The 25,082-nt window shown below is 37.3% G+C and overlaps 1 protein-coding gene across 1 annotated transcript; it reads right to left on the reverse strand.

Moving 5' to 3' along the window:
- Window positions 1-3,408: 3,408 nt before the first annotated feature.
- On the reverse strand, window positions 3,409-23,821 carry LOC135705143 (aldehyde dehydrogenase, dimeric NADP-preferring-like). The gene is made up of 10 exons (XM_065226729.1): window positions 23,770-23,821; window positions 6,129-6,163; window positions 5,673-5,731; window positions 5,202-5,604; window positions 4,744-5,138; window positions 4,480-4,677; window positions 3,994-4,109; window positions 3,777-3,912; window positions 3,553-3,703; window positions 3,409-3,488 (listed from the first exon to the last, which is right to left on the reverse strand). The coding sequence occupies exons 2-10, from the start codon at window positions 6,141-6,143 to the stop codon at window positions 3,477-3,479; spliced, it is 1,485 nt and encodes a 494-aa protein (XP_065082801.1). The 5' UTR covers window positions 6,144-6,163; window positions 23,770-23,821; the 3' UTR covers window positions 3,409-3,476.
- Between the last annotated feature and the right edge of the window lie 1,261 nt (window positions 23,822-25,082).

Raw genomic sequence — 25,082 nt, forward strand, 5'->3', positions numbered from 1 at the left:
ACATGAAACTTAAACTTAACTCTTGATCGAGAATCCATAACGGCCGATTCAAATGTGCAGCGATCCCATCTGTTAGAACCATAGAAATGTTTTATCTAGATAAAAATAAATTATCCGTAGTAGATTAAACACGAACCACACACTAACTTTAGATTACTGGAGTCAGTAAAATATTACTGGGTTTTTGAATTGCGGATCGCCCAGTAATCATCACAGAAATAATTTGCATTACCGAACTGTCCGCAGGGATGGAAAATCATTTACATTAATTTCGTGCATTCATTTACATTCATTTGCCTTTAACTTTTTTCATCAACAGAATACCGTTAAATAATGTATGAAGCTTTTGTAGCTTTTGCTATTAACTAAAACTTTTGTTTATAACTAAAATATGAATCTCTTATGCATGATGAAATAGAGCTGGCAGAACATGTTATTGTTTTTCAGTGAATGCAATTTACATTCACTGAAAAACAATGGTGGATTCTAATCGCTCTGCTTCATTATGCATAAGAGATACAGATTTGAGTTGTTCATAAAAGATGTAGTTAACATAAAAGCCTACAAAAGCTTCACACATTACTTTACGGAATTTCGCTGATGAAAAAAGTAAGAGGCAAATGAATGTAAATGAATGCACGAAATGAATGTAAATGATTTTCCATCCCTGACTGTCCGTAAAGTCAATCTGTCAGAAATAACTGTTCATTCAGTAATTGGTTTGAGTTGCGTATACTGGAAAACCCAGTATTTTGTTTTGTTTATTTTGCTGCAATTTAACTGACAAGACAGTTATTTGGTTCATTATTGTACCGTGTTACCCAGTTATATTAAAAGTTGTGAATATGCAGTGATAAAAGCACGAATCCTGGTGCAATTCACCGTTTATAATATGCCAATTAATATGACGACTTAATCCCTTGACGTACCAAGGGACAGCGCATCGACAGTGAAAGCATATAATGCAAACATCCATTTTATTAATCAAAATTTGTTGGAGATCAAGGAACTGCAAAAAGAGTAAATAATAATTGTTGGTACTAACGAAATAGCTCTTCAATTTCGCTGTCGAGCTTTCTCAGTTCCGTCATGATATAATTAATTAATTAATTTATCTTTATTAGGGAGGCTTTCAGCCTTGGGCTGGTTCGCCTCCACACATGATATAATTCAAATTTTAACAAAACTGCGCGATTAAAGACTTGCTCCCGGATTTGACTGAAGCTAAAATGGCGGCGGGAATAAAATTGACAGGTTAGAGTTTTACAATTCGTGGTCGGTAAAACAAGGTGGCTATTTTGCTGACCAGTCGGTAAAAAATAAAAACTACTTTGTGCACAGTAATTAGTTTTACTGACTTTTCGTGAAATCACGAAGATTTGGAAATTAACGACTTTCTCAGTACTTAAATATTCTGTGTACAGTATTTTGCATCAAACGATACCGAAGTTCAGTTTGTGTTTTACAGAACGTCGGTTATTCAACTGATTTAAACTGAATTTTCAGTAAATCTTTTGTTTTACGGTGTAAGCCCAGTACAAAAAAATACCGAACAACTAAATGCTGGATTAGTGTGCAACTCATAAATTTTGAACGCGTTTTCGCGAACAAAGCGGCAGATGTCAGTTTTGTGCTTTGATCAGAAATTTCTTTGTAATTTGTAATGCAAATTACAAATGATCATTCATGTCGGATGGTCGGTGATGCGACTCCGTCTATGCCACGGCCAGAGTAACACAGATGATCGTTGGAGTGGGACTTAAGGTCAAAGCCCCGATCAACATGCCGAACTGAACGATGAAAGCTCCGCAAGTGAAGTATTTTAGGTCCTGCCTGGTCCAGCCAATCGGCCAGATATCCGGATGTGCTCAGAATGATGCCCACCGCCAGGTATAGCAGAGCGGATAGTATTCCGCAGTCCTGTAGGTCAAAGTCTAGGACGGCTGAAAGGGATGGAAAGTTGAATATCAAATTATTGATTGAAGAATTCCTAGACCGTACTGGTGCCTTTACAGACTGAGGCACAAATTAAAGCACTTTCCAAATATTATCAAAACCCTCGTGTAAACACCGTCCGTTTTCGGATTCCGGCCAATCTTCACCATTGGCCCAACAACTTCCCGGACTTACTTCCCGACAAACCGCCAACGAACGCCTTTCCCGTGTTTCGGATACACAAAAAGAAGTGGTCTTACACGTTTGCTTGCTAATTAGATACTGATATATATATTTCAATTGTCCATGTAGAAAGTTCATATAGTCCATATAGTTTCATGGTGTGAGTAATACCCGGCTTTGCTAACGCCCGGTAGCATCAGCTTCAAAAAAATAGTTTACACTCGGCAAAAAGTTGAATTTATTACCCATTAATGCCGCGGATACACTTTTTCCTTCGTTTGTTTTCCGTCGATCTTGTTTTCCGTGCTGAGCACCAATGCTACCGACGTGCCAGGAAGGCAGCTCCCACACCTGGACCCTACCTATCGACCCATCAGCTCATGAACCGGGGACCAACGGCTTTACTTCCCTTCAGGCGTGATCAGAGATCATAACATCCCGGCGGCGCTGACTGGGATTGAACCCAGGCCTGCTGGGGTGAGAGATTATCACGCTTACCACTACACCACCGGTGCCGCTATTTTTTAATGTTTATTTTTGTAATGATTGTATCATTACATTGCTGCTATCAAGTTGAATAGGAATGAGTTAATGTTTTAGGAATAATTAAATATGGGAGGTAAAAGGGCTTCGCTGAGGCCAACTTCTGTGTGTCTCAATGTACAGTTGTCCTGCAGATCCTGATGCCTGCGTAGCATATAATTTATATTAACATTTTATTTTATTGTAATATAATATGATCTATGGTTAGAAGTATTTGAATTACCCAGAGAATAAATTGAATATCATCATACATTAGACCCTAGTGTTTTTAAATTGTTCTCCCTTTGCAGAGTTTTGCTATTTCAAGAATGATTCATTGATACTTGGATTCCTAGATCCTAGATGCTTGAGCATCGGCAATACAAATGTTGACCACACATGGTATCCTTATTAATGATTGAACGGCGTCCAGGAATCTGGAAAAAGAATACGGACAAAAACCAACCGGCGATAAGGATTCTTAACCGTAGACTAATTTTTCTCCCGGTAACTGTAGCTTAATTTTTCCCATGAGTTATATACCTTCATCAATATTTATCATTTTCGCTCAGGCTCAAAGTTTTGGATAGTGATTAGAACTGAAGCTTGGCTACAATGTTTGCAATATTTATTTTTAAGTGAAGCACTTTAATGGAGAGTCATCAGTTAATAAGCGTAATTTAATGGACAAAAAAATAAGAAGGTTAAATTATTTAATTTCATCAAACAGTTTGTACCATTTACACGATTTTAACACAAATGACAATGCGATTTGTTGTGTATTCCTTGCACATGAATAGGGTTAATTGTAACCAGATAATTGGTTTAGTTGGATATTAGTTTTCCCTCTACAAAAAAAAGGCATTTTCTTATTTAATTGTTGATTCAATGCCATTTATCGTCATATCATACCTCAACGATAGTCTTCACAATCATGGTCGAGGCCACACCAAGCCCAAACATCAGGGCATATGGGAGAAACTTCAACGAAAATCCTTGCCGCTTCTTCAACAGCGTTGTCAGGAACGACAGTTTGCTGTCCGAGTATGGGGGATAACGTGAGCTGAAATGGAATACAATTAGTAATTATAGGTAATAGTTTACAATGCAACAAAATGGAGGAAGGGGAAACTTACGAAGCCAGCTTCTCACCCACAGGGCTGAAGTTCTTCACCAGGCAGGACTTCTTGTGCGTAAATGTATCGAATCCATACTTTCCGTGATACGCTCCCATTCCGCTTGGACCGACACCTCCAAATGGTAGGGACTCAACTGGAAATTCGAATTGGTAGTTTATGAACAGCAGTTAGTTAATTATTTTAAAAACGTGATATTTTATAGAAATAGTACAACCTGCAAAGTGTCCCATGGTATCGTTGACGCAAATTCCACCACATGAAGTATTTGATATAATTAGATCCCTGTCGGTCTCGTTCTTGCTGAATATGTACATTGCCAGTGGCTTGTCCCTAACAGGACCATATGTAGAAAAAAAAGTGTTGTAAATGAGTTCGCATAGTAGAGAAGCTCATCAATGTAAACGACTGATGAGAATAAACAAAGTCTTTGGAATTAGACAATGAGAAAAGCCTAAAACCACACATTCAATATCTGTCTTGGAGTCTTGTGCCTCCAAACTTGTAGCTGTTGTTGAGGACTCCTAGGCATTTTAGATGACCCACCCCAGTGGTTATGTCTCTATTATATCTCAGGTTGCTCAAACAATATAACTGGCAAAAAAACACTAAACCTTGATCTTATCTTGAAAAAGTTGCAAATCAGCAAATTAAAAATTTACTAAAATGCAAATAAGTTGTAAGTTAGTCCAAATTAACTTACCGAGAATTAATCAACTCAATGGCTTCATGTGCATTTTCTACATTAATTATGGGAAGAATGGGTCCAAATATTTCGTCCTGCATTACTGGATCATTGTTTTTGACATCCACAACAATCGTAGGGGAAATATACTTCTCGTCCGCATTCGTATCTCCTCCAATTGCTGTGTTTGTACCCTTCAGCATGCTGCTTAGGCGTCTGTAGATTACCATGAAGAAAACAATGAACAAGAGTTTTGAATATACCATATTAACACAAACTCACTGGAAATGTTGCTCGTTGATGATTCGACTCAGATCCGGACTTTGCCTAGGATTCTCGCCATACCATTCCTTCAGCACAGATCGTGCCTCCTGGAGGAATTGCTTCTGGACTTTTTTGGTACAAAGGACATAGTCGGGTGCAATACAAGTTTGCCCAGCATTCACAAATTTACCCCACATGATTCGTTTGGTGGCGATGGGAATGTCCGCCGAGCTGTCAATGTAGCAAGGACTCTTTCCTCCCAGTTCAAGCGTGCAAGGTGTCAGGTTCTCTGAGCAAGCTTGATGAACGATCTTTCCCACCCGACCAGATCCGGTGTAAAAGACATGATCAAACTTCTGTTTTAACAGCTCGGAAGTTTCCTTCACTCCACCTTCAACTACTCGATAGCATTCCTGTTACAAATATAAAACCACAATTAACTATTTTTCAAAACTCTCATCCCCTGAATGCTCTACCTGATCCAAATACTTTGGAATGGTCTCAGCGATGAACTTCGAGGTGGCTGGTGCCACTTCGCTGGGCTTGATCAATACACAGTTTCCTGCGGCCATTGCTGCTGCCACCGGAACCAACGTAACTTGCAGTGGATAATTCCAAGCTCCAATGACCAGTACTACCCCGTATGGATCATTATAAATCATTACACCATCCATCATGTTTACGAAGGTCTTCTTTGGTTTCTCTGGCTTAGCCCATTCGCGCAAGTTCGATATGATGCTGCGCACGTCGTTGATCATGTAGTCAATTTCCATCAGATAGGCCTCTTGTTTGTGTTTACGCAAGTCTTGTGCCAGCACTCGAGCCATTTGGTCATGGTTTTCCTCGTACATACGCAGCAAGTTCTTGAGCTGTTTCTCCCTGTCAATGGACGATATAATTCAAAATACTGTTTTAAAGCATTTATTTTATTGTTTCGATGTACATACCTGAATTCAACATTTCTGGTCTTTCCACTAGCGAATGCTGTGTGGAGCTTTTGCACAGTCTGAAACCAAATTGATGTTAAGATTTATTTATTTGTGATTCCTAAACTGAGGTGAAATACCTCAACTACAACATTTTAAAACTGCTTGAAGATTCAACACAGTAGATCTTGGTATTTTGGTCATTCAACATATCAGTGCCAACATTTCAAAGGGGCGTAATTGCTTTTGTAAAGAATGGCTTTAGCCGTCGATTTCTCGCAAATAGAAGCTTACCCCTCCAAATTAACAATGCTAGCTGGTAGAAGAAACATTTATCTACCTGTTAGTATAATTAATTTTCATGAATGAACTTTTATTCGCGGGAAATCGACGGCTTTAGTCATTGTTGATTCAATTGCGCCCCTTTGAAATGTTGGCACTGATATGACAAAAATTTCAACAAAGAGTCATACTTACATCTGATATGCTCATGTTGTACAAAGTTTGGTTTCCTGGAATAAAAAATGCAATATGTTACAACACTCGTTAGCCTTTTTTTTACGACTTACATACATCCATACCTCTAACGCCAAAATCACGAGTTAAAATCTCACCCGGACAACCCAAGTAACCATCAAGCTAAGGGCTGTTCAGTTTATAAAACGGACACTAAAAATTGTCTATATCTTGTATTCGTATTGTTTCTTCGGAACAAACATATATTATGATCCAATCAAAAATATGCAATGTTAAAATTAATGATAATCAAACGCATAACTTCAGAATTAGTAATCAAAGCTAGGTTTAAAAGTAAATTGAATTAAAAATATCCTAAAACAATATTTTGTTCTTCCATTCATTTATTTTCTCACGTAAACAAACAAAGTTTTTTTTTTAATATTTTTTCCATGGGATCCTTTTTTTTTCCTTTGGCTTGTTTTTTCCGTCGATCTTGTTTTCCGTGCTGAGCACCAATGCTACCGACGTGCCAGGAAGGCAGCTCCCACACCTGGACCCTACCTATCGACCCATCAACTCATGAACCGGGGACCAACGGCTTTACTTCCCATCCGAAGGAAGGCGTGATCAGAGATGTTATGCCTCAGAACATCCCGGCGGCGCCGACTGGGATTGAACCCACCCAACTAACATTTTCAGCTTTGTAAGCCAACTTTTCCAGCGTTGTGCTGTAAAGTAGCTGAAAAGAAGCTGCAGATACAGCTACAAGCAAAAGCTATCAAAATAGTTTTGGAGAGCGTTTACTCAACTTTCTCACAACCATTATTCAATTTGTCAGTCGCACTGAATAACATCAGCCAATAAACGCTAATGTTACTTCTATACACACACTACCCAACTTTCAACTTGTAGCGGCAAAACAAAGCTAACAAAGTGAATATGTTACTCATTTGATGGCTTCTACACAACCAACCACTCTTGCTGAATAACATAAACATCAAAAGTGCTTTTTCAACAACTAAACAACCTATACTCAGCTTATAAACTGTGTTAGAGCGAATTTGGAAGCATTTTCACAGTCAACTAGGTTTTATTTTTAGACGTGTGCAGTTTTACAGCTTTTACTCTGCTCTTTTATAACTAGTTGAGAAAATTGATTCATGTGTACTATTATAAAGCCTCTACTCAGCGATGTTGTTGTAGAAGGGAATGCTGATTTGTTTACATAAGTTCAAAGTGTTGGCGTAGCACAGTTGGTAGTGTCAAGGTTTGGCAATGAGGTCGTCTCGAGTTCGATTCTAGGTTCCGGTGCAGGGTAAATAATTTGGTGATGATTTGTAACTAATTTCGATTAATTTGATTCACAGCAAAATAAACTCAATAAATTCCTTCATAAAAAAGCGTATTTAGCTCGGCTTCAAGAGAAAGCTGTGTAGTGATTATTGGATAGCCGGGAAAAGGTTGAATAAGCGCAAACAGCAGGATAACAGCTGTATAGAAGCGTTAATGGATATGCAATAAGAGCTTCTCCCGACTGTTCCAACAGCCATAAGTAGCTGACTAAGTTCGCCAGATTTGCTTGTATAGAGGTTGAGTAAAGGTTTCCTCATATCGTATAACGTTTGAATACAGCTTGAGACTGTATAAATGAAATGAGTAAAGCGTTTACATTGTGAAAATTGTTACATTCAAAGTGTTTTTTATGTTACTTCATACGCGAAGTTAACGATTTTCAGAGTTGGTTGGAAATGCTAACATGAAGCTTTAGTGTGATGATTTATTAGCTAGAGAATGATCTTTAGAAGAGGGTATGTGGATAGTTCCGTTAGAGTACGGCAGTATGAAAATTGAATAGAAGTTGAAAATGAGCGAAGGGCCATTAAAGCGATCACCCTACTGCTTTCTCTCTGAGATGATCACGTTGGTCATGACGAGAGGAGCAACACAATAGTTGGGTAAAGAAGAACTGCATTATAACACACCATCGACTGGAAATGCTCTCGCAGCGTGGGGCTTTAGGTAGTGATGAAAACGTCGCTAGAACTATTCCACAGCCGCAGTCAGTTTATGAGCAACAAGAGGGACGCACATTTTTGCCTGTGGACTTGGAGACATACTTCAAGTCCCCGCGTACATCGTACGGGCTAGGCAAAAATGTGCGTCATCTTGAAAACTGTCGCTTTAATGGCCCTTCGCTCATTTTCAACTTCTATTCAATTTTCATACTGCCGTACTCTAACGGAACTATCCACCTACATTCTTCTAAAGATCATTCTCTAGCTAATAAATCATCACACTAAAGCTTCATGTTAGCATTTCCAACCAACTCTGAAAATTGTTAGTTGGGCAGGCCTGCTGGAGTGAGAGGTAATCACGCTTACCACTACACCACCGGCGCCGTTAACCATGGGATCCTCTTCACACACTTACGTAGAAAAAATATTCAGGTTTATTGGTAAAAAGTGACCAACTTCCCCCGTCTTACGGTATAGTTTCATTTCATGGTTGCTCAATAAGTGTAAGTCCAATAAACCATAGGTGTAAGTTAAACCTGTTCATTTTAACAGAAATGTTCGGGATGCACCGGGTCAACCGTGATTACTGTTCGTCATGTTAATTTGAACTTCTGAGCAAATTTTCAGCAAATTCAGTGATGATTTAGAGGTGCTTCAAGCAAATTATATGTTTTAAGGTAATTTACGGCTTATAATATTTGTATTTTAAGATTGAAACAACTAAAACTGCTCTAACAACTCTCATAGCAAAGCTCAATGTGTTATCTACCAACTTTGTGACCAAAGGTTGACTATTCAAAGTGATTTTATTGAAGTTTGACTAAGTTTTATGCCCGGAAATATCTTAAAAATTGAATTTTTTTAAAGTAATTGTTCAACGAACTTTCCACCCATCTATCTTCTATCTTCTTCTATCTTCTATATATATAAAAATGAATTTCTGTCTGTCTGTCTGTCTGTCTGACCCTTATAGACTCGGAAACTACTGAACCGATTGGCGTGAAAATTTGTATACAGGGGTTTTTGGGGCCGTGGAAGGTTCTTATGATGGTTCGAGACCCCTCCCCCTTCTGTAAGGGGGGGGGGGGGGCTCCCATACAAATGAAACAGAAATTTCTGCATAACTCGAGAACTAATCAAGCAAATGGAACCAAATTAGGCATGTGGGGGCGAGTGTGGGGGTATAAGGAGATAATCATAGGGGGTAGCCCCTTAGACAATAGGGGGGGGGGGCAACGTACAATATAACATGCTTTTTTTTAAATCGGCGCATAAACTCAGCTAGTATGATATAAAAATGTGTAGTCTACGACATAATGTTCCTTATACTGTTTTAGAAATTTTGTTTTCGTGTGGATTCCATAGATTGAGCGATAAAAAATCAGAAAAGAGGCCGTTATAGCTAAAATTCACAAAACAACAGAGCCAATAAAAGATTCAATTAGATTGACAGAACATAGTTGCATTGCTTTTCAATGACGACCGATGACTGTTTCATTGATAGATGATATTTTTATAAATATGAATCCTCAGTAGACACGTTTTTATTTCAAAGGCAAGTGTCACTCAAGCCATAACAGCAATTTATGAAATAACGAACATTTTGGATGGCTCGAGTGACACTTTCCTTTGATAAAAAAAACATGTCGACTGAGGATTCCTTTTATAAATCATCTATCAATGAAACAGTCATCGGTCGTCCTTGAAGAACAATGCAACTATGTTCACTGTAAGTCCAATAAACCAAAAAGTTTCGTTCAATCATCTACAGAATGGCTGAAAGATTCTCCAAGCCGAAAAATTCTAAGACACTTCCGTAAGGTTCCTTATAAGGAATGTTTTGAAGAATATAAATTTGCTTCATGAACCGCAATCAAAGATTTCTGGAGAATGTTATAGGGTAGATGTTCCAGTTATGGCACGTTCTTATTTCGCGCAGTGTTTCTTTTTGCTGTCTTCGTGCGCTTTTTTAATAGCATCTCAACCGTTGATTTTAGTAGTATGGCATGTTCGAAGAAGATTCTACCAGAGGCGTCGCGTGCCACATTTGTTTACCTGTGCACCAAACTTTGTTCGTTAAAGTTTACCACCACATAGGGTTTTTGATCGAATTTCTGTCCTACTAAGCACAACCCGCGCTTTACCTCTCTTTTCTGAACGAGTTTAAACAAAAAAAATTGAATATTTCTGACAAAAATGACTTCTAAATTTATTAACCTTTCCATAAGTACCGTTGGATTTGATAAAGAGTCACAAATTGTTGAGATATTGTTTAAAATCTAATTCTGCTTCTTGATTATAAATTCGTTCTACGAGTTTCAATTCCGTCCAAACGCATTGAAACGCCATTAGATTTTCTTCGTCCTACGGATAAACGTAGAAAAAGGAGATTCGCTAGGAGCGCTTTTTTGTTTTGAGAACAATGAGCGTAAGTATTCATACAATGCGCTCTAACAGGATATATGTTGTAGTTAATGAACTAACGCATCGGAACTATCCTATTATTGATTTGTGCAGAGTGAAATCATTGATATTATTGATCATTTCTGATCAATAGAACGGAAATGGGCGATTACGACGAAGTAGTGCTCTAGTTTCTATTGCTCTATTGATTTTAGTTTTAGTTTTCAATGCTCCAGGAATTGGAGGGACATATACTCAATTACTATATTAATCACTACCTAACGTAACACTTTAAGGGCCTATCATCTTGTGTAAACAAAACTTGTATGGCCTTTTTCGCGCTAACCGAAGTAGGAGGAATTGCAAAACTTATCTCACTCTCGTTTTTATCACAAGGGTAACGCTTTCGACTGAAGTGTAATAAAGAATATCCGTCAAACACTTCCGAAAACATTTATTGATACAAAACAGTGTCAAAATCTAGAGAAAATTCATAAAGTTCCCTGAGTAGCAAACTTGAATTAATCAACTCTTTATTCATTAGAACAATACTATTAGAATGAACTAGGGGAAGCTCATAAGCTTTGACAGGCACACCGGCGCAACCATCGGTAATTTATAGATTTACAACTGACAAGAGAGTTATAGCAACAATCAATACGAAACTAACGATTTTAAATTGGCTCACTACTTGACTAGCCTATTGGTCCCAAGCAAACGATTAACGTACCCCATTCTAGTCGAAATTCTAGTACTACGCAATGTTTGTTTTGATTCGCTATGAAAGTTTGACAGATAAAATGAGGGGTTATTGGTTTTTCCTATGTTTCGAGGGGTGAATCGATTAGCTTGGGACCGAAGATAGTACCAGAGCTGAGCCAAAAAGTTGAGCACGTTATTTCGGGACCTTCTAGTCTTAGAGTTACCTCTATAGTTATAGCGAGCTTTTGCGCTCTCTCTCTCCATTACTCTCTTTGTCTGCAATCACATCCAAGTGCACAGCGAGAAATGCACGCTTTAGGCACCCATACATCACAAATCTTCTTCTAAAGCGCCCATTACACATATCATATATCATATATTGACAATAAATTGACATACTGACAAAATTATTGAAAACGTGATATTGAAGACGATGATTGATGACAAGTATTGACGAAAAGCTGATTTTAATTACACTTTGTCAATACTCAGAATGTAGTGACAAAAAAACAGTCAATTTCGCCATCAATATCATCGATTTAATAATAAAATATTGACAATTGTATTGTCACGTTTGAAGCCTTTTTACCTCAATGTATTAAAGTAAATATTACTTGTCTCAATTTCCGCACTCAAGAAACATATCAGCAAAAGAAAGTGTGTTTAGAGTTCATGTTTGCATTCGGGTCCAAACAGAACGATTGCTGGTTTAGTGGATATATATAGAAACCAATTTTCACCCAACAGTTACTTATACTTGCACATTTTAAATAAATTTTCAGAATTTTTAGAATAAATAGCGTTAAATAATGATCTATTCCAGGCCTGCTCTTGAATTCTCAGAATGATGTAAGAACTAGGTGATTAATTATAGCATCCAATTTTATTTTTGATATCACTGAACTCTCTTGTTTTGTTAGAACAATAATGTTTACCTAATGTTACCCATACATATAATGCTTAGTTTTATCATAATGATACACTAGTTTTATCATGACGAAAATCCTCTTATACCATAGAGGTAACTCTAAGACTAGAAGGTCCCGAAATAACGTGCTCAACTTTTTGGCTCAGCTCTGGTACTCTCTTCGGTCCCAAGCTAATCGATTCACCCCTCGAAACATAGGAAAAACCAATAATCCCTCATTTTATCTGTCAAACTTTCACAGCTAATCAAAACAAACATTGTGTAGTACTAGAATTTCGACTAGAATAGGGTACGTTAATCGTTTGCTTGGGACCAACAGGCTAGTCAAGTAGTGAGCCAATTTAAAATCATTAGTTTCGTATTGATTGTTGCTTATACCACAGACAAACAGACGTAACTCTTTGAAAAACTTGTTCTTGAAAACATAGTATCTCAAAACATATAACCTCAGTAACGACATCTCTCTGGCTTCTCGCGGAAAACAAGCTTGCTCGCTAACTCGTAAACAATATTGCATAAAAGCTCTATAGAATATATAGAAACGTCAAAGTGATCCGATGCCAGCGCTGCGGCGAGTAGTTCGCGTAACTGATAATATTCAAATCAACCGTTAAATGCATGAACGAAGACACACAATGAAGAGTTACGTCTGTTTGTCTGTGCTTATACTTTCTGGCAAATTACTATTGATGATTTTTAAAGTCAACTAATGACCAAAAGATAGTGATGTAAACATTCATTCACGTAAACTTGTATTTTATTTCACGCAACCGAGCAACTTGTAAACAATATTGTTTACAACAATGAGCTTTTGTACAGAACTTTACATGATATTTAATGTAAACTTATATGATATGTGACGCTCCATTTATGTGCATCATACTGAACAGAAATGTACACTACTTTTTTGAACTGTGTAGGTAATATGTCATATAAACTGTATTAATGGCCACACATATAGTTTATTAATTAACATAGAATTTACCGTGAACGTGGGTTATTCTGCGTGAGCTGTAATTCCGCGGACTTGTCATCCAAATACCAAATTGGTATACCAAATGTTGTAACTTTTTGACAGGATACAGAAAATACACAGGACATGTACTTCCAAATTGATCGAATTTAATCAAATCGATTGTCGAGTGCGCGGAATTACTACACGTGTGGAATAACCCACGTTTACGTTACGCAGTTTCCCAAATAGAAACTATCATGCTGATGTTTTGGTAAACATTCATTAATGAAAATCATGCATATAATAATTAATTAACGTTACGTGTAGGTATGTGAAACGCTGATAGTATTTATTTTATTATAAAGTGAAAAAATATCATGATTATGCTTATGATTTTGTAGAAAATGAACATCCATATAAACGAAGCCTGGGTGATTGGTGACTGTAAAAAGATACATAATTTTTTTTTTTTTGAAATCGATTGTATATCACACACGAAGATTTAAGCAAATGGCAAAACTGCATGCCTCGCTGCATGTGCGATGGTGCTTTATGAGTCAATCGATCTAATGACTTACGTTCTCCCTCCTCTTGGGTAGAGGAAGAATATTGACAAAGTGAATTTAAAATCAGTTTTTCAACAATACTCGTCATCAATCCATCGTCATCAATATTCTTCCTTTTCAATAATATTGTCAGTATGTCAATTTACTGTCAATATATTGACCCGTGTAACGAGCGCTTTAGCGTGTTGTCATTAATGTTGTCAATATTTATGTATTGATAATATTTTAATGAGAATTGACAATACGATGTTTGTCAATATATTGACATGTGTAATGGGCGCTTAATTCAAACTCACACATTTAAACCGGTCTGCAAGTGTGATACACATCCAAAGCATACCAGACTGCTGTTTCCGTGTTGCTTTGTGGTACACGGCGAATGAGAACGACTCAAATTTGAGTTTAGTTCACTCATAATCGCCAAAAGTGCAGGAACTCAGCGATGAGTAAAATTTGTCTCATGGTTTCCTGTGGAAAACCTAAAAAATTTGCCGGAAAATGAGGAAATTGACGAAAATTTTATTCAGTCGCGGAGTAGTACCAATAGACTGAGTGAATCCAATCTTTACTTTTCTCATATTCAGGAATTTTTCCCTGGAAAATCCTGGAAAAACCTGGGAAAACATGAGGCAAATTAACTCATCGCTGAGTTCCTGCACTTTTGGCGATTATGAGTGAACTAAACTCAAATTTGAGTCGTTCTCATTCGCCGTGTATGTTTCAAGAGGTGATAGAAGGTCTGCTTTGTTTACATCAGGCATTTGACCATTCACAAACTTGCCACACGCCACCCAAAAAAGCTCGCTTTTAGGTGCACTATTTAACGAGTTTTGTAATGGTAGTGATATCGACATGCTTAGAAATCAATGCATTATGGATTAGGCAGACCATCCGAACTGAATTTAATCCTTTTTGTAGCAAACCAAGGTTGAAGATTTAATTGAGCCACACTATAAAATAGTGTATTCATGGTCACTTGTGGTCTGGAGTAAAGAAGTACTGCTATAATGTGACCATAAAATCTATAAAAATCTAAACGCATTTAATTATTTACACCAGTGTCGTGCACAGGTTGCACATGTGGACGCGACGCCACTGGATTCTACAAATGTAAAAGCGCTTTATTTTATCGTAAATTTACACTACTTTTTAGAACTGTGTAGAAATTCGAAGTCTTTAGCAAAGATGCTAGAAATATAATTTTTCTCGTTATATTCATTCACACTTTGAACATTATAGATCCACAGTGGATTAATCTTCAGCAACAAATAAAAAAACTGAGACTTGAAATGTTTTTTTTTTGTTTTCGAACATGCATATATTCCTAGAAATTTCTGGAGTTAAATTCCATGCACAGTTTTAAAAGCTCGAGTGCAATCTGCTTTCAAGGTAGTTCTGAGGAATTTAAGATTTCAATTGAAGTCGGATAGTTTTGAGTAGAAGGAACTCTGAATTGAGTTAAAAGCAAATTTTAAGGAAGACTCTTAGTTATTTCTAAGGAGCACAACTCCTTCAGAGTAAAAATCCAAAGGCCTTCTGAGAATAATTTGTGAGTTTGTGGGAGAAAACGAATCCGGAGCATAAGTCCTTGGAATCTTTTTGAAAATACTAAAAGGAGGATTACAATTAAATCTGAGAATAACTCCAGAACATCTTCAAAGGAATTCGAAAAATAAATTCAGAAGATTTCGCCAAACAAATTGTGAGAATAAATCTGAGGAATTTGTGAGGATAAATGCCAATGAATTCTTAGGAGACTTTCAATGTGAGTATTTCCTGAAGTTAATGAAACTGCTTTGCAGTTCTTTTTTGTTTGAGAAACTAGCCTGATGCTCACAATACCTCTCATTAAATTCTTAAACTTCCCTGAACTTTATAGGACTTCCTTAAGTTTCCTTAATATTTCTAACGCTCATAGATCTCTACTAAAGGTTTAACAATACGCTGAAGTTCTCTAAACTTCTTTAAAATTTATGTGACTTCTCTAATGTTAACGGAACTGCTCTGAGGTTCGCTGTTCCTTTATGAAATTCTCAAAACTTCTGTAAGGTTTTTGCAGTTTTCATGAAGCTTGTTGTACTGCGCTGAATTTAATTGAAACGTCCTAAAAATGTTTAAGCTTCACTGAACTTTTAAACTCATGGGAAGACCTCAATTAAATTTTTAACGTATCTGAAGTAATCTAGCGGCACCGGTGATGTAGTGGTAAGCGTGATAACCTCTCACCCCAGCACGCCTGGGTTCAATCCCAGTCAGCGCCGCCGAGATGTTCTGAGGCATAACATCTCTGATCACGCCTGAAGGGAAGTAAAGCCGTTGGTCCCCGGTTCATGAGTTGATGGGGCGATAGGGCAAATTAAGGGTCCACTTGTGGGAGCTGTCTCCCTGGCGTCGGTAGCATTGGTGCTCAGCACGGAAAACAAGATCGACGATTCTTTGACAAATCAAAGAAAGTTATCCGAAAATCTGGAAACTGCCTTAAATTTTCACTAATTTTCTGAAACTAATGGAACTGACCTCCCCTGAAATTCTAAGCTTACTTAACTTCTTTCAAATGCTCCCGCATTTTGCTAATGTTCATACAAATTCCTGAACTTCACGGATCTCCTCTTAAGCTCCATAAATTTCTATGAAGTTCTCGAAATGTTTCTGAAGATCACTATCCTTCTGTGGAGATTTGGAAGTTTTTCTAAATTTCTGGAACTTATGTGCATCCCGTAATGCTCATGGAATAAGAACGTAATGATAATATAGTAGATTTTTAGAAGTTCATGAAACTTCCTTTAAATAATTGACACTAATTTAAAGAAATTTCAATAGTCTGGACTTTCCTGGTGGTATTAAAACTGCCTAAACGAATATTGAATTTCCTTGAATTTCACTAGACTGCCCTGAATTTATCAGTATTTTTTAAGAACCCGCATCTTTACTGAAATTAAATAATTTACCTTGAAGTTTCGACAATTTTCCTTAAGTATTATATTTATTTATTTATTTATTTAATTGATTCCATCAACAGGCTTCAATAAGCCCCAATGATGTTAAGTAATACAAAAAACAACATGATTTTCTGTGCTTAAAACTTAAACATTACACTGCTATTCACGGTTACCTGTGCCCGAAAATATCGAGGTGAAACTACGGCGAAGCGTCTGACGTGGTACGTGAAAATCGAACACTGAGGCAACTCTGTTGAAAACTCGCTGCAGTCCGTTTATTGCTCCATTCATTCCGTAGTTCGTGCGACGAAAGGGAAGTCTCAGCATAAGACTGTTTCTTAGTGCACGTGGTCGTACATTCAAATCGATTTTTTCGAGGATAGTAGGACAATCGATTCTCCCTTGCAATTTATCGGCAACAAGTAAAGCCCTTGCAGCGTCTCTTCGGGTCGAAAGAGTTTCCAAACCAATCAGCTGACATCGGCTTTCATAGCTAGGCAAACGGAAAGGATCTCTCCAAGGCAATCGCCGAAGGGCGAAGCGTAAGAATCGGTGCTGGACTGATTCGACTCTTGCAACACCATTGTTGTAGCTTGGATTCCAAACTGCTGGGCAATATTCAAGGACTGATCGGACCAGTGAGGAGTACAATGACTTCAGGCAATAAATATCAGTAAAGTTTTTGGTTATTCTAAAGATAAAGCCTAGTGTTCTGGAAGCTTTATCAACGACATACGAAATATGCTGCTTATATGTGAGTTGCGAATCCAAAATGACTCCCAAATCCTTCACGTGGCTCACTCGTTCAATTGCTGAACTCAATAGGTTGTAGTTGAAGATGATTGGTTCTTTTATCCGAGAAAAGGAGATTACTGAGCATTTCGCCGGGTTAACTTCCATTCGGTTCAAGGTGCACCAGTCAGCAAAAGCATGAAGCTGGCGTTGAAGAAAGTGAGAGTCGGCAATGGAACGAATCCGAAGGTAGATTTTTAGATCGGTAGCATACGATAGTCGAGGTCCGTCAAGCACATAATTCACATCGTTGAAGTAGAGCAGGAAGATCAAAGGTCCAAGGTGGCTACCCTGGGGTATCCCCGATGTAGCAGGATAAGTATCAGATCGGTAATCGCCTATGGCAACCATCAGTTGGCGACCGGTTACATACGATCGAAACCATTGTAATAGGTTACCATTGATCCCAAGTCTGTCTAGTTTAGCAATAGCAATATCATGGTTTAGCTTATCGAACGCTGCTGACAGATCGGTATAAATCACATCCGTTTGAGCTCGGTCAACCATGCTATCAGTTACATAAGATGTGAGGCATAGCAGATTGGTGGTGGTGGAACGACCTGACATGAAGCCATGCTGATCATCACTCAAAACATGCTTGCAGTGAGAAAGTAGCGGTTCCATTATGACTAGTTCAAAAAGCTTCGATACGGTGCTCAGTGAGGTAATTCCACGATAGTTGTTGACATCTCGTTTGTTTCCTTTTTTGTGAACAGGAAACATGTGAGCAAACTTCCAGCAAGAAGGAAAAATACCACAGCGAAGCGATAATTGGAACACGTGACAGAGCGGAGTCAATAGACTTCTTGAGAAAAACGGACGGGATTCCATCGGGTCCAGGGTTGCAAGAAGATTTCAGCTTGGAAGCAGCTCTTAAAATAGTCATATCGTTGATGTCGATGCCATTTAATGTATCGTCGTGCATTGGAACGTTGCTTGCTGCGAGGTTAACATATTCGTCAGATAGGCTCTCGTCAGTGAAAACCTCGGCAAATTTGAGAGAGAAGAGTCGGCAAATCTCCTGATTTGTGGATCCCACTTCGCCATTGAACACCATGGACGATGGAAGACCGGATTCCTTTCGCTGCTCGTTTACATAGTTCCAAAAGGATTTCGGATGTGATCTCATCCTGCGCTGAATTGCTTTGGCGACTGATCCGTTTGAATTGATGGTTTAGTCGAATATAATAGCATTTTAATTGGAACGTACGGTACTTGGTGTATTTGCGTAGTGCAGCTCTTTTAGTAGATTTCAGTCTACGGAGCTCCTTAGTCTGCCATGGATGATGAGCTGTTTTCTGGTGACTTATCTTCGGGACATGTCTGTCGATAGTATACGCCAAAATGTGTGAAAACGTTCTTGCGGCTACCTCAACATCGTGATGATCGAGGATGTTTTCCCAGTCCAAGCTGGAGAGCAAGTCTGAGATGCTGCGGTAATCTGCTTTTCGAAAATCGTAGGAAACAGCAACGGGCGTTTCGTCGAAATCGTGAAGTAACTAGCTCTCCACAGTCACAATCAAAGGAAGGTGATGTGGAGTTGGTTTCACTAGTGGAGCGGGTGCACAGGAGATGAATGGAGCGACATCCTGAGACGTACTGTAGCTATCAAGAAGCATAGTGGCTCCATATTATAATCATTATAAACGCTCACTAATTTTCCCTGAAATTATCTATGCTTACCTGAAGTTCTCTAAATTTGTTTAATTATCCGGCAAATTGTCTAATAAATATTCATAATTCCCTGACGCTTTTGACGTTTTCGAATCAATCATAGAATTCTTGAAATATCCCATAATTCCACGGAACTCCGTAAGCCGTTTCAAATTTGCTTGAGTCAATGGAATTATTCTGAAGCTATCTGATCGTCCTCGAGGTACTCGGAACTTCGCTGAATATCATGAAACCATATAAAAATATCTCAATGTATTAAAAATTCTCTGGAGTCCCTTGAAGTTTGCTAAAAGTTCTTGCATTTTTTTAATTAATGGAAATGGAACTTCGTTGATGTTTTCTAATCAATTAAGCTAAATTTTCGCATTTTTTTAAGTTCATGGAATCTCCTTGATATAACATCCTTAGAATACTCTCACGTTTCCCGGATGTGCATATACATTTTAACGTGTTCCAGAAATTCTTTTGGTGCTTTGCTGGAGTTTCCGGAAATTCCTTGAATTTCCCGAAACTACTTTTAGGTTTTACACAATTTTCTAGAAATTATTCGAACTGCCCTTCGATTCTCAGATCTGTCTTGATGTTTTCGAAGGTTTCCTAAAGCTCTAAATTATCTCAGTTCTGCTCGAAAGTAAATGGGATTCCCGTAAACACCTTTAAATTTCCCTGAAATTCTCTGGACTTCTGTGATGTTCCTGAAATATTTCTGAAGTTTTCATAACTTCTCTGTAGGTCTCTGTACATCCCTGAATCGGAAAATCTTTGGGGTTTCTCGATTTTTTTTTTGCACATCATGGAATTATCCCATTTTTTTTTAATTTACGATTATAGATCTTTAAACTGCTCCAAAAGTCAGGACTAAAGCTAAGGAAACTGCTCTTAAGATCTGAAATTCCCCAAAAATCTCTAGATCTAGCTTTTCTGAGGAACTTAGAACTTCTTAAAAATGTGCACAATACCCCTTATGTTTCCTATATTTCTCAAGTTTGCTTGACACCTGTGAAGTTATCTGAAATTCTGGGAACTTCATAAAAGTTCCTGCAAATTTTCGGATGATAAAAGAACCGCTTTGAGGTTCTTAAACATTCCAGTAAGTTCCCCATATTTTCAGTGTATTAGCTTCCCTTATGATCCCGCAGTTTGTTTATGGAGCTTCACTGAAATTCTCTGCATTTCTTTTCATTCCTCAGAACTTCTACAAAGTACCTGCAATTGTTGTGAAGTTAATGGGACTGCATTGAAGATCTCTAATCTTTCATAAAATTAATTACAAACTTGAAATAGGGTTAATTATCCCGTTTCCGGCCTATTAAGCACAACCCGCACTTAGCCTTTCCTAATCTAGCGCAATTTAGCACCAAACGGAATGTTATTATTTCTGATGGCTTCCAAATTTATTTACCTTTCCGTATGCACCAAAAGATTTGATAAAGAGAAACTAATAGTTGAGCTATTGTCAAAAATCTAACACTGCTTCTTGACGTCAAACTCGGCCTACAGATTCTAAACTCGGCCTAACGCATTGAAACGCCATTAAAACGCCAATGAATTCACTTCGGCCTATCGGATGAAGATAAAAAGTGATTCGGTCGGAGCGCTTCTTTTATTTTCGGAAATAATGCGTGCAAACTTTCATATCACGCGTTCTCATTGACTTCGTTCCGTAGCTTATTAACTAAAGTATTGTACCAAACGCACAATTGACTTGTTAACTCTGAAATCAAGGATTTATTTGAAGTTTTCTGCTCGATAGGCCCAAAATAGGCGATTAGGCCGAAGTAGTTCTCTACCCTAAATCATATATTTTTGCCTTGATTCTAGCACTTGCATATGGAATGCGAAACTTCAAGATATTGAATAATTTTAGATCTTGGACTTACTCAAATTAAGTAAGTTTTTTTTTAACTTTTTAAAGTGAGAAATTAAGTAAGTGTTAAACTTCAACAATCAATGGATTTGATTGTAAAACTGTTTCTTAAAAACTGATTGTCATGTCTTAGAAACGTTTGGATAAATTGTTGTTGTTTTTTATATACAAAAAACGTATTTTTAACGCATTTAAAAAATAGTTTTCTTATTATACAGGGTGCGTGACGAATTTTTGCAGTAAATTTCAAATAGTAATTTCTCATGCTTGTGCATCATGATTTAGATATATTTGGCAGCACTGGATAGCTTTTACTGTTAGGTGTAAGATTTAAACAAACAATGTTGAGTAAACGTAAAGATGTCGAAACAAGAGAGCAATCTGTCAGCCGTTGTCGCTTTGTTGCGCGCCGGAGTATGCATGAAAGAAATAATTCGGTCGGTAAATGTGTCTGAAAGAACAGTGTATAATATTAAAAAAAGGCTTTGGAAAGTAATAAGACGGAGCACCTGCTCATACTGCTAATAAAGCACAGAAATGGCTTACGGAAAATATTTCGTAAATTTGGGAGGAAGAAATTTGGCCCCCAAGCAGTCCCGATATCAATCCGTTGGATTATTTTATATAGGGCGTCGTCCAACGAGATACCAGTAGAACCCCTCACACCACACTTAAGTCGCTAAAAGCTAAAATCAAGGCAGTGATTACTTCTATGGATCGAAATATTTTAAAACGTGCATACTGCAGTTTCCGGAAGCGTCTAACTACAGTCGTTGAAAGGGAAGGCAATTTTTTTGAATAAATTTACTTACAACTTCCATATGTTGCGAAAGAAAATAAATCGCACAAAATTCATTGCTAGAATAACTAACTGGTGTATTTTTTCTCAAATATGCCATTTACTGCAAAAATTCGCCACGCACCCTGTAAGCCTGTAGTTTATCCGTTAAAGTTCTGGTAAACTCAGGTAATTTTATTTAGAAAGATGAGTAGAGAACGGCGATTAAACGTCACAAAGCAAAGAATGATCAATCTTGACATAAATGCACGCTAAAAATGTTGAAAATAGTGACTGATTACAAGAAAAAGTTACTTTAAAAAAGAGGATTTTTAGTAAATGGCTTGAAAAAAGTGACCAAGTCAGTCTATCGATGATTACACTAGATTACAAATAAAAGTAAAAAATGAACTTCAATGTTTGAACTATGATTCTTATGTAGAATCGTGTGCTGAATCCAAAAACGTTATCATTGGAGATAGTTTTCTAGATACAGTTAAAAAATGAAATTTCACTTTAAAAAATTTTTTTTTTGCTTAACCACAAATAGGGTTAACTACCCTATTTCCGGCCTATTAAGCACAACCCGCATTTAGTCTTTCTTAATCTAGCGCAGTTTAGTACCATACGCAATGTTATTATTACTGATAGCTTCCAAATTTATTTACCTTTCCGTACGTATCGTAAGAATTGATAAAGAGAAACCAATCGTTGAGATATTGTCAAAAGTCTAACACTGCTTCTTGACGCCAAACTCGGCCTACGGATTCTAAACTCGGCCTAACGCATTGAAACGCCAATGAATTCACTTCGGCCTATCGGATGAAGATAAAATTTGATTCGGTCGGAGCGCCTCTTTTGTTTTTGGGAATAATGGGTGCAAACCTTGATATCACGCGTTCTCATTGACTTCGTTCGGTAGCTTATTAACTTAAGTATCGTACGAAACGCATAATTGACTTGTTAACTCTGAAATCATGGATTTATTTGAAGTTTTCTGTTCCATAGGCCCAAAATGGGCGATTAGGCCGAAGTAGTTCTCTACCCTATCTCCGGCTGTAATGAAGCTATATCAATTATTTGAACGCCTGCTGATCATTATTTATTGTTTCTAAAGATTTTTTCTGACTACATTTTTGGATTCATCGCACGATTTTACATGGGAAATAACCATCAGCGTACAAAGTTCAAATATGCTGCAAACTAGTGTTATCCACACCTAATTCGTCGTTTAACGTTACCCAAAAATGTCAATCAAGGGGTTTTGTTACGTTAAATTAACGATTTCTAGAGATGGGAGGAATTGCTATATAGCATCTTATACTAATATCAACATGAAAGTGATAATTTATTAGCTAGAGAAAGTTCTGAAAAGGATAGATTGATAGTTAAAGTACGGCAGTGTGAAAATTGAACAGAAGTTGAAATTGAGCGTATGACCATTAACACGACAATACTAATCAAATGTATACTCCTTTGCCTAGCTCACACTAGATGGGTGAGGAGATTTGATGTATTTCCTCCTTTAATCCCCCGAAAATTCTTACTTATAGCTTAAAATCAATTACGTTGTGAATTAAACTTAAATTTCTCCAGTACGATGTATCTAAATATCACAAAACTACATAGGATCTGTGCGATTGAAACGATGAAGAATTAAAACCAGCAATGTTAGGATGAAATGTTACCAATAAGATCGATATTCCATCAGAAAACTAAGTAACTGTCTGCATTGCTCTTATCCTATCCATATCTGCAATTTTAATTTCGTCCAGAGTCCAACGTTGATATAAATTTGCAGTTCATCTCTTAAGTATGTTTACACCGGCGTCGTTAATCGCAAGTGGCCTTATCATATTGCTCATGATTGTGATAACCAAGAGTTGCCGTTCGCGTTCTTTGTGTACATGGTTCGATCAGAATAAGTTTCAATTTGATTAATTTGATTTTTTTTTTAAATTGCCATTAGATTTTTATGATGCAACTGCGCTCAAATGTAGTTAATTCTACTTTTAAACAGATCATATATGAAAGACTTACCTCAACTTTTAGAACGATTACGAAATAAATGAATGAAACTAACTACTGCTGCTGCTGCTGCTGCTGCTGCCGAAACAGTACTGAATGTGACTTCAATTGAATCGATCAGCGTTAATCTCTACAGAACATGCAGTAAATATTTAGCTTGTCAGTGTACGATAAGCTTGCTGATATGATGAAACTTACTGTTGTTGGCCTACGGTAAAGCACGCTTCTCGAGACAGCGCAGGCGCAAATTACAGCTCTGTTCAGATGACTGAGCCAATTCAAAAGTTTTATTTTAAAACGATGTTCAACTAAAAAGTATCGCATCATTCAGGTCTTACTTTTTTTTATCAGAGAGCTATAAACACTTTAAAATGAAGATGTGTGGATTTGTTTCGGATGAGTGCAACAACGCTTATTTAGAGATGCATTTATTTGTATTAACTTGAGAACCATGCTGAGATTATGAAAATTACATTTAACAAATCAGATAACAAATAACATTTGAATTTCCCTTCTCAGATTCCGATGGTAGGCCGTTTCTAATTTTTGGCAATTTTTTCCTTTTCTTTTCTTTTCTTACCTCCCAAAATAGGGGTCAAATGCTTAACCTTGTGAAAAGATGCTTCTTCGACTAAAGAAAACATTTAAAACTTACTCTAAATACGTCCCATTTGTGAACATTAAAATCATCAAGTATCCGTGCTTAAGTCATCGAAACTGAAAGTACATTTATGTTTAGATTGAAACCTATACCAGTTTGTAAAGTAGCAATTTTTAGTGGGCACTATCACAAATATTTCATGGAAATGAAACCGAATCCGCTGTAAACGTACACCTGCACGTTCTAAAGCTTAGTGTTAATAGTTTTGCAGTCTGTTTGTAGTATCGACAGCATACACTGTTTATTTAGTCAAACGTGCGTGCTTAACCTCATTCGTCATCCTGTAATGGAATAGATTTAATATTAGTTCATGTGGCATCATTTTAGAGATTTTAAGATTTAAGTTAGAATTTAGATAATAAACTAGATATTAATTACCCTCCACTCTATCTCTCTCTTTCGGTGTTTTGTTTTCCGAATAGCAGTAGGTACATATCTGCAATTTTATTATATTGCATAAACCTGTTCAAAAACGTTTCGAATTTAGCCAGTCTTCCTGTTTCTCTAGTCAAAATGAGCTTCTGTGTTAATTTTCAGCAACATAAGCAACTTGTTTGACCAGCCAAATTTCGGACATTTTTGACTACATAAATAAAAGTTTCAGTTGCTAGTCGTCTCTCAAAGCGATTACCTAACCAAACAACATTCTGGTGCTACTTTTGTG

Source organism: Ochlerotatus camptorhynchus, unplaced genomic scaffold (genome assembly GCF_037179485.1).
Source record: "Ochlerotatus camptorhynchus isolate MF236.1 unplaced genomic scaffold, CSIRO-AGI_Acam_v1.1 ptg000258l, whole genome shotgun sequence".
NCBI lineage: Eukaryota > Metazoa > Arthropoda > Insecta > Diptera > Culicidae > Ochlerotatus > Ochlerotatus camptorhynchus.

Coding starts and splice junctions, on each gene's coding strand:
- LOC135705143 (XM_065226729.1), bottom strand. Junction 5,605..5,672: donor ACCAGAAATGTTGAATTCAG/GTATGTACATCG, acceptor GTCCATTGACAG/GGAGAAACAGCTCAAGAACT. Junction 5,139..5,201: donor TTCCAAAGTATTTGGATCAG/GTAGAGCATTCA, acceptor TATTTGTAACAG/GAATGCTATCGAGTAGTTGA.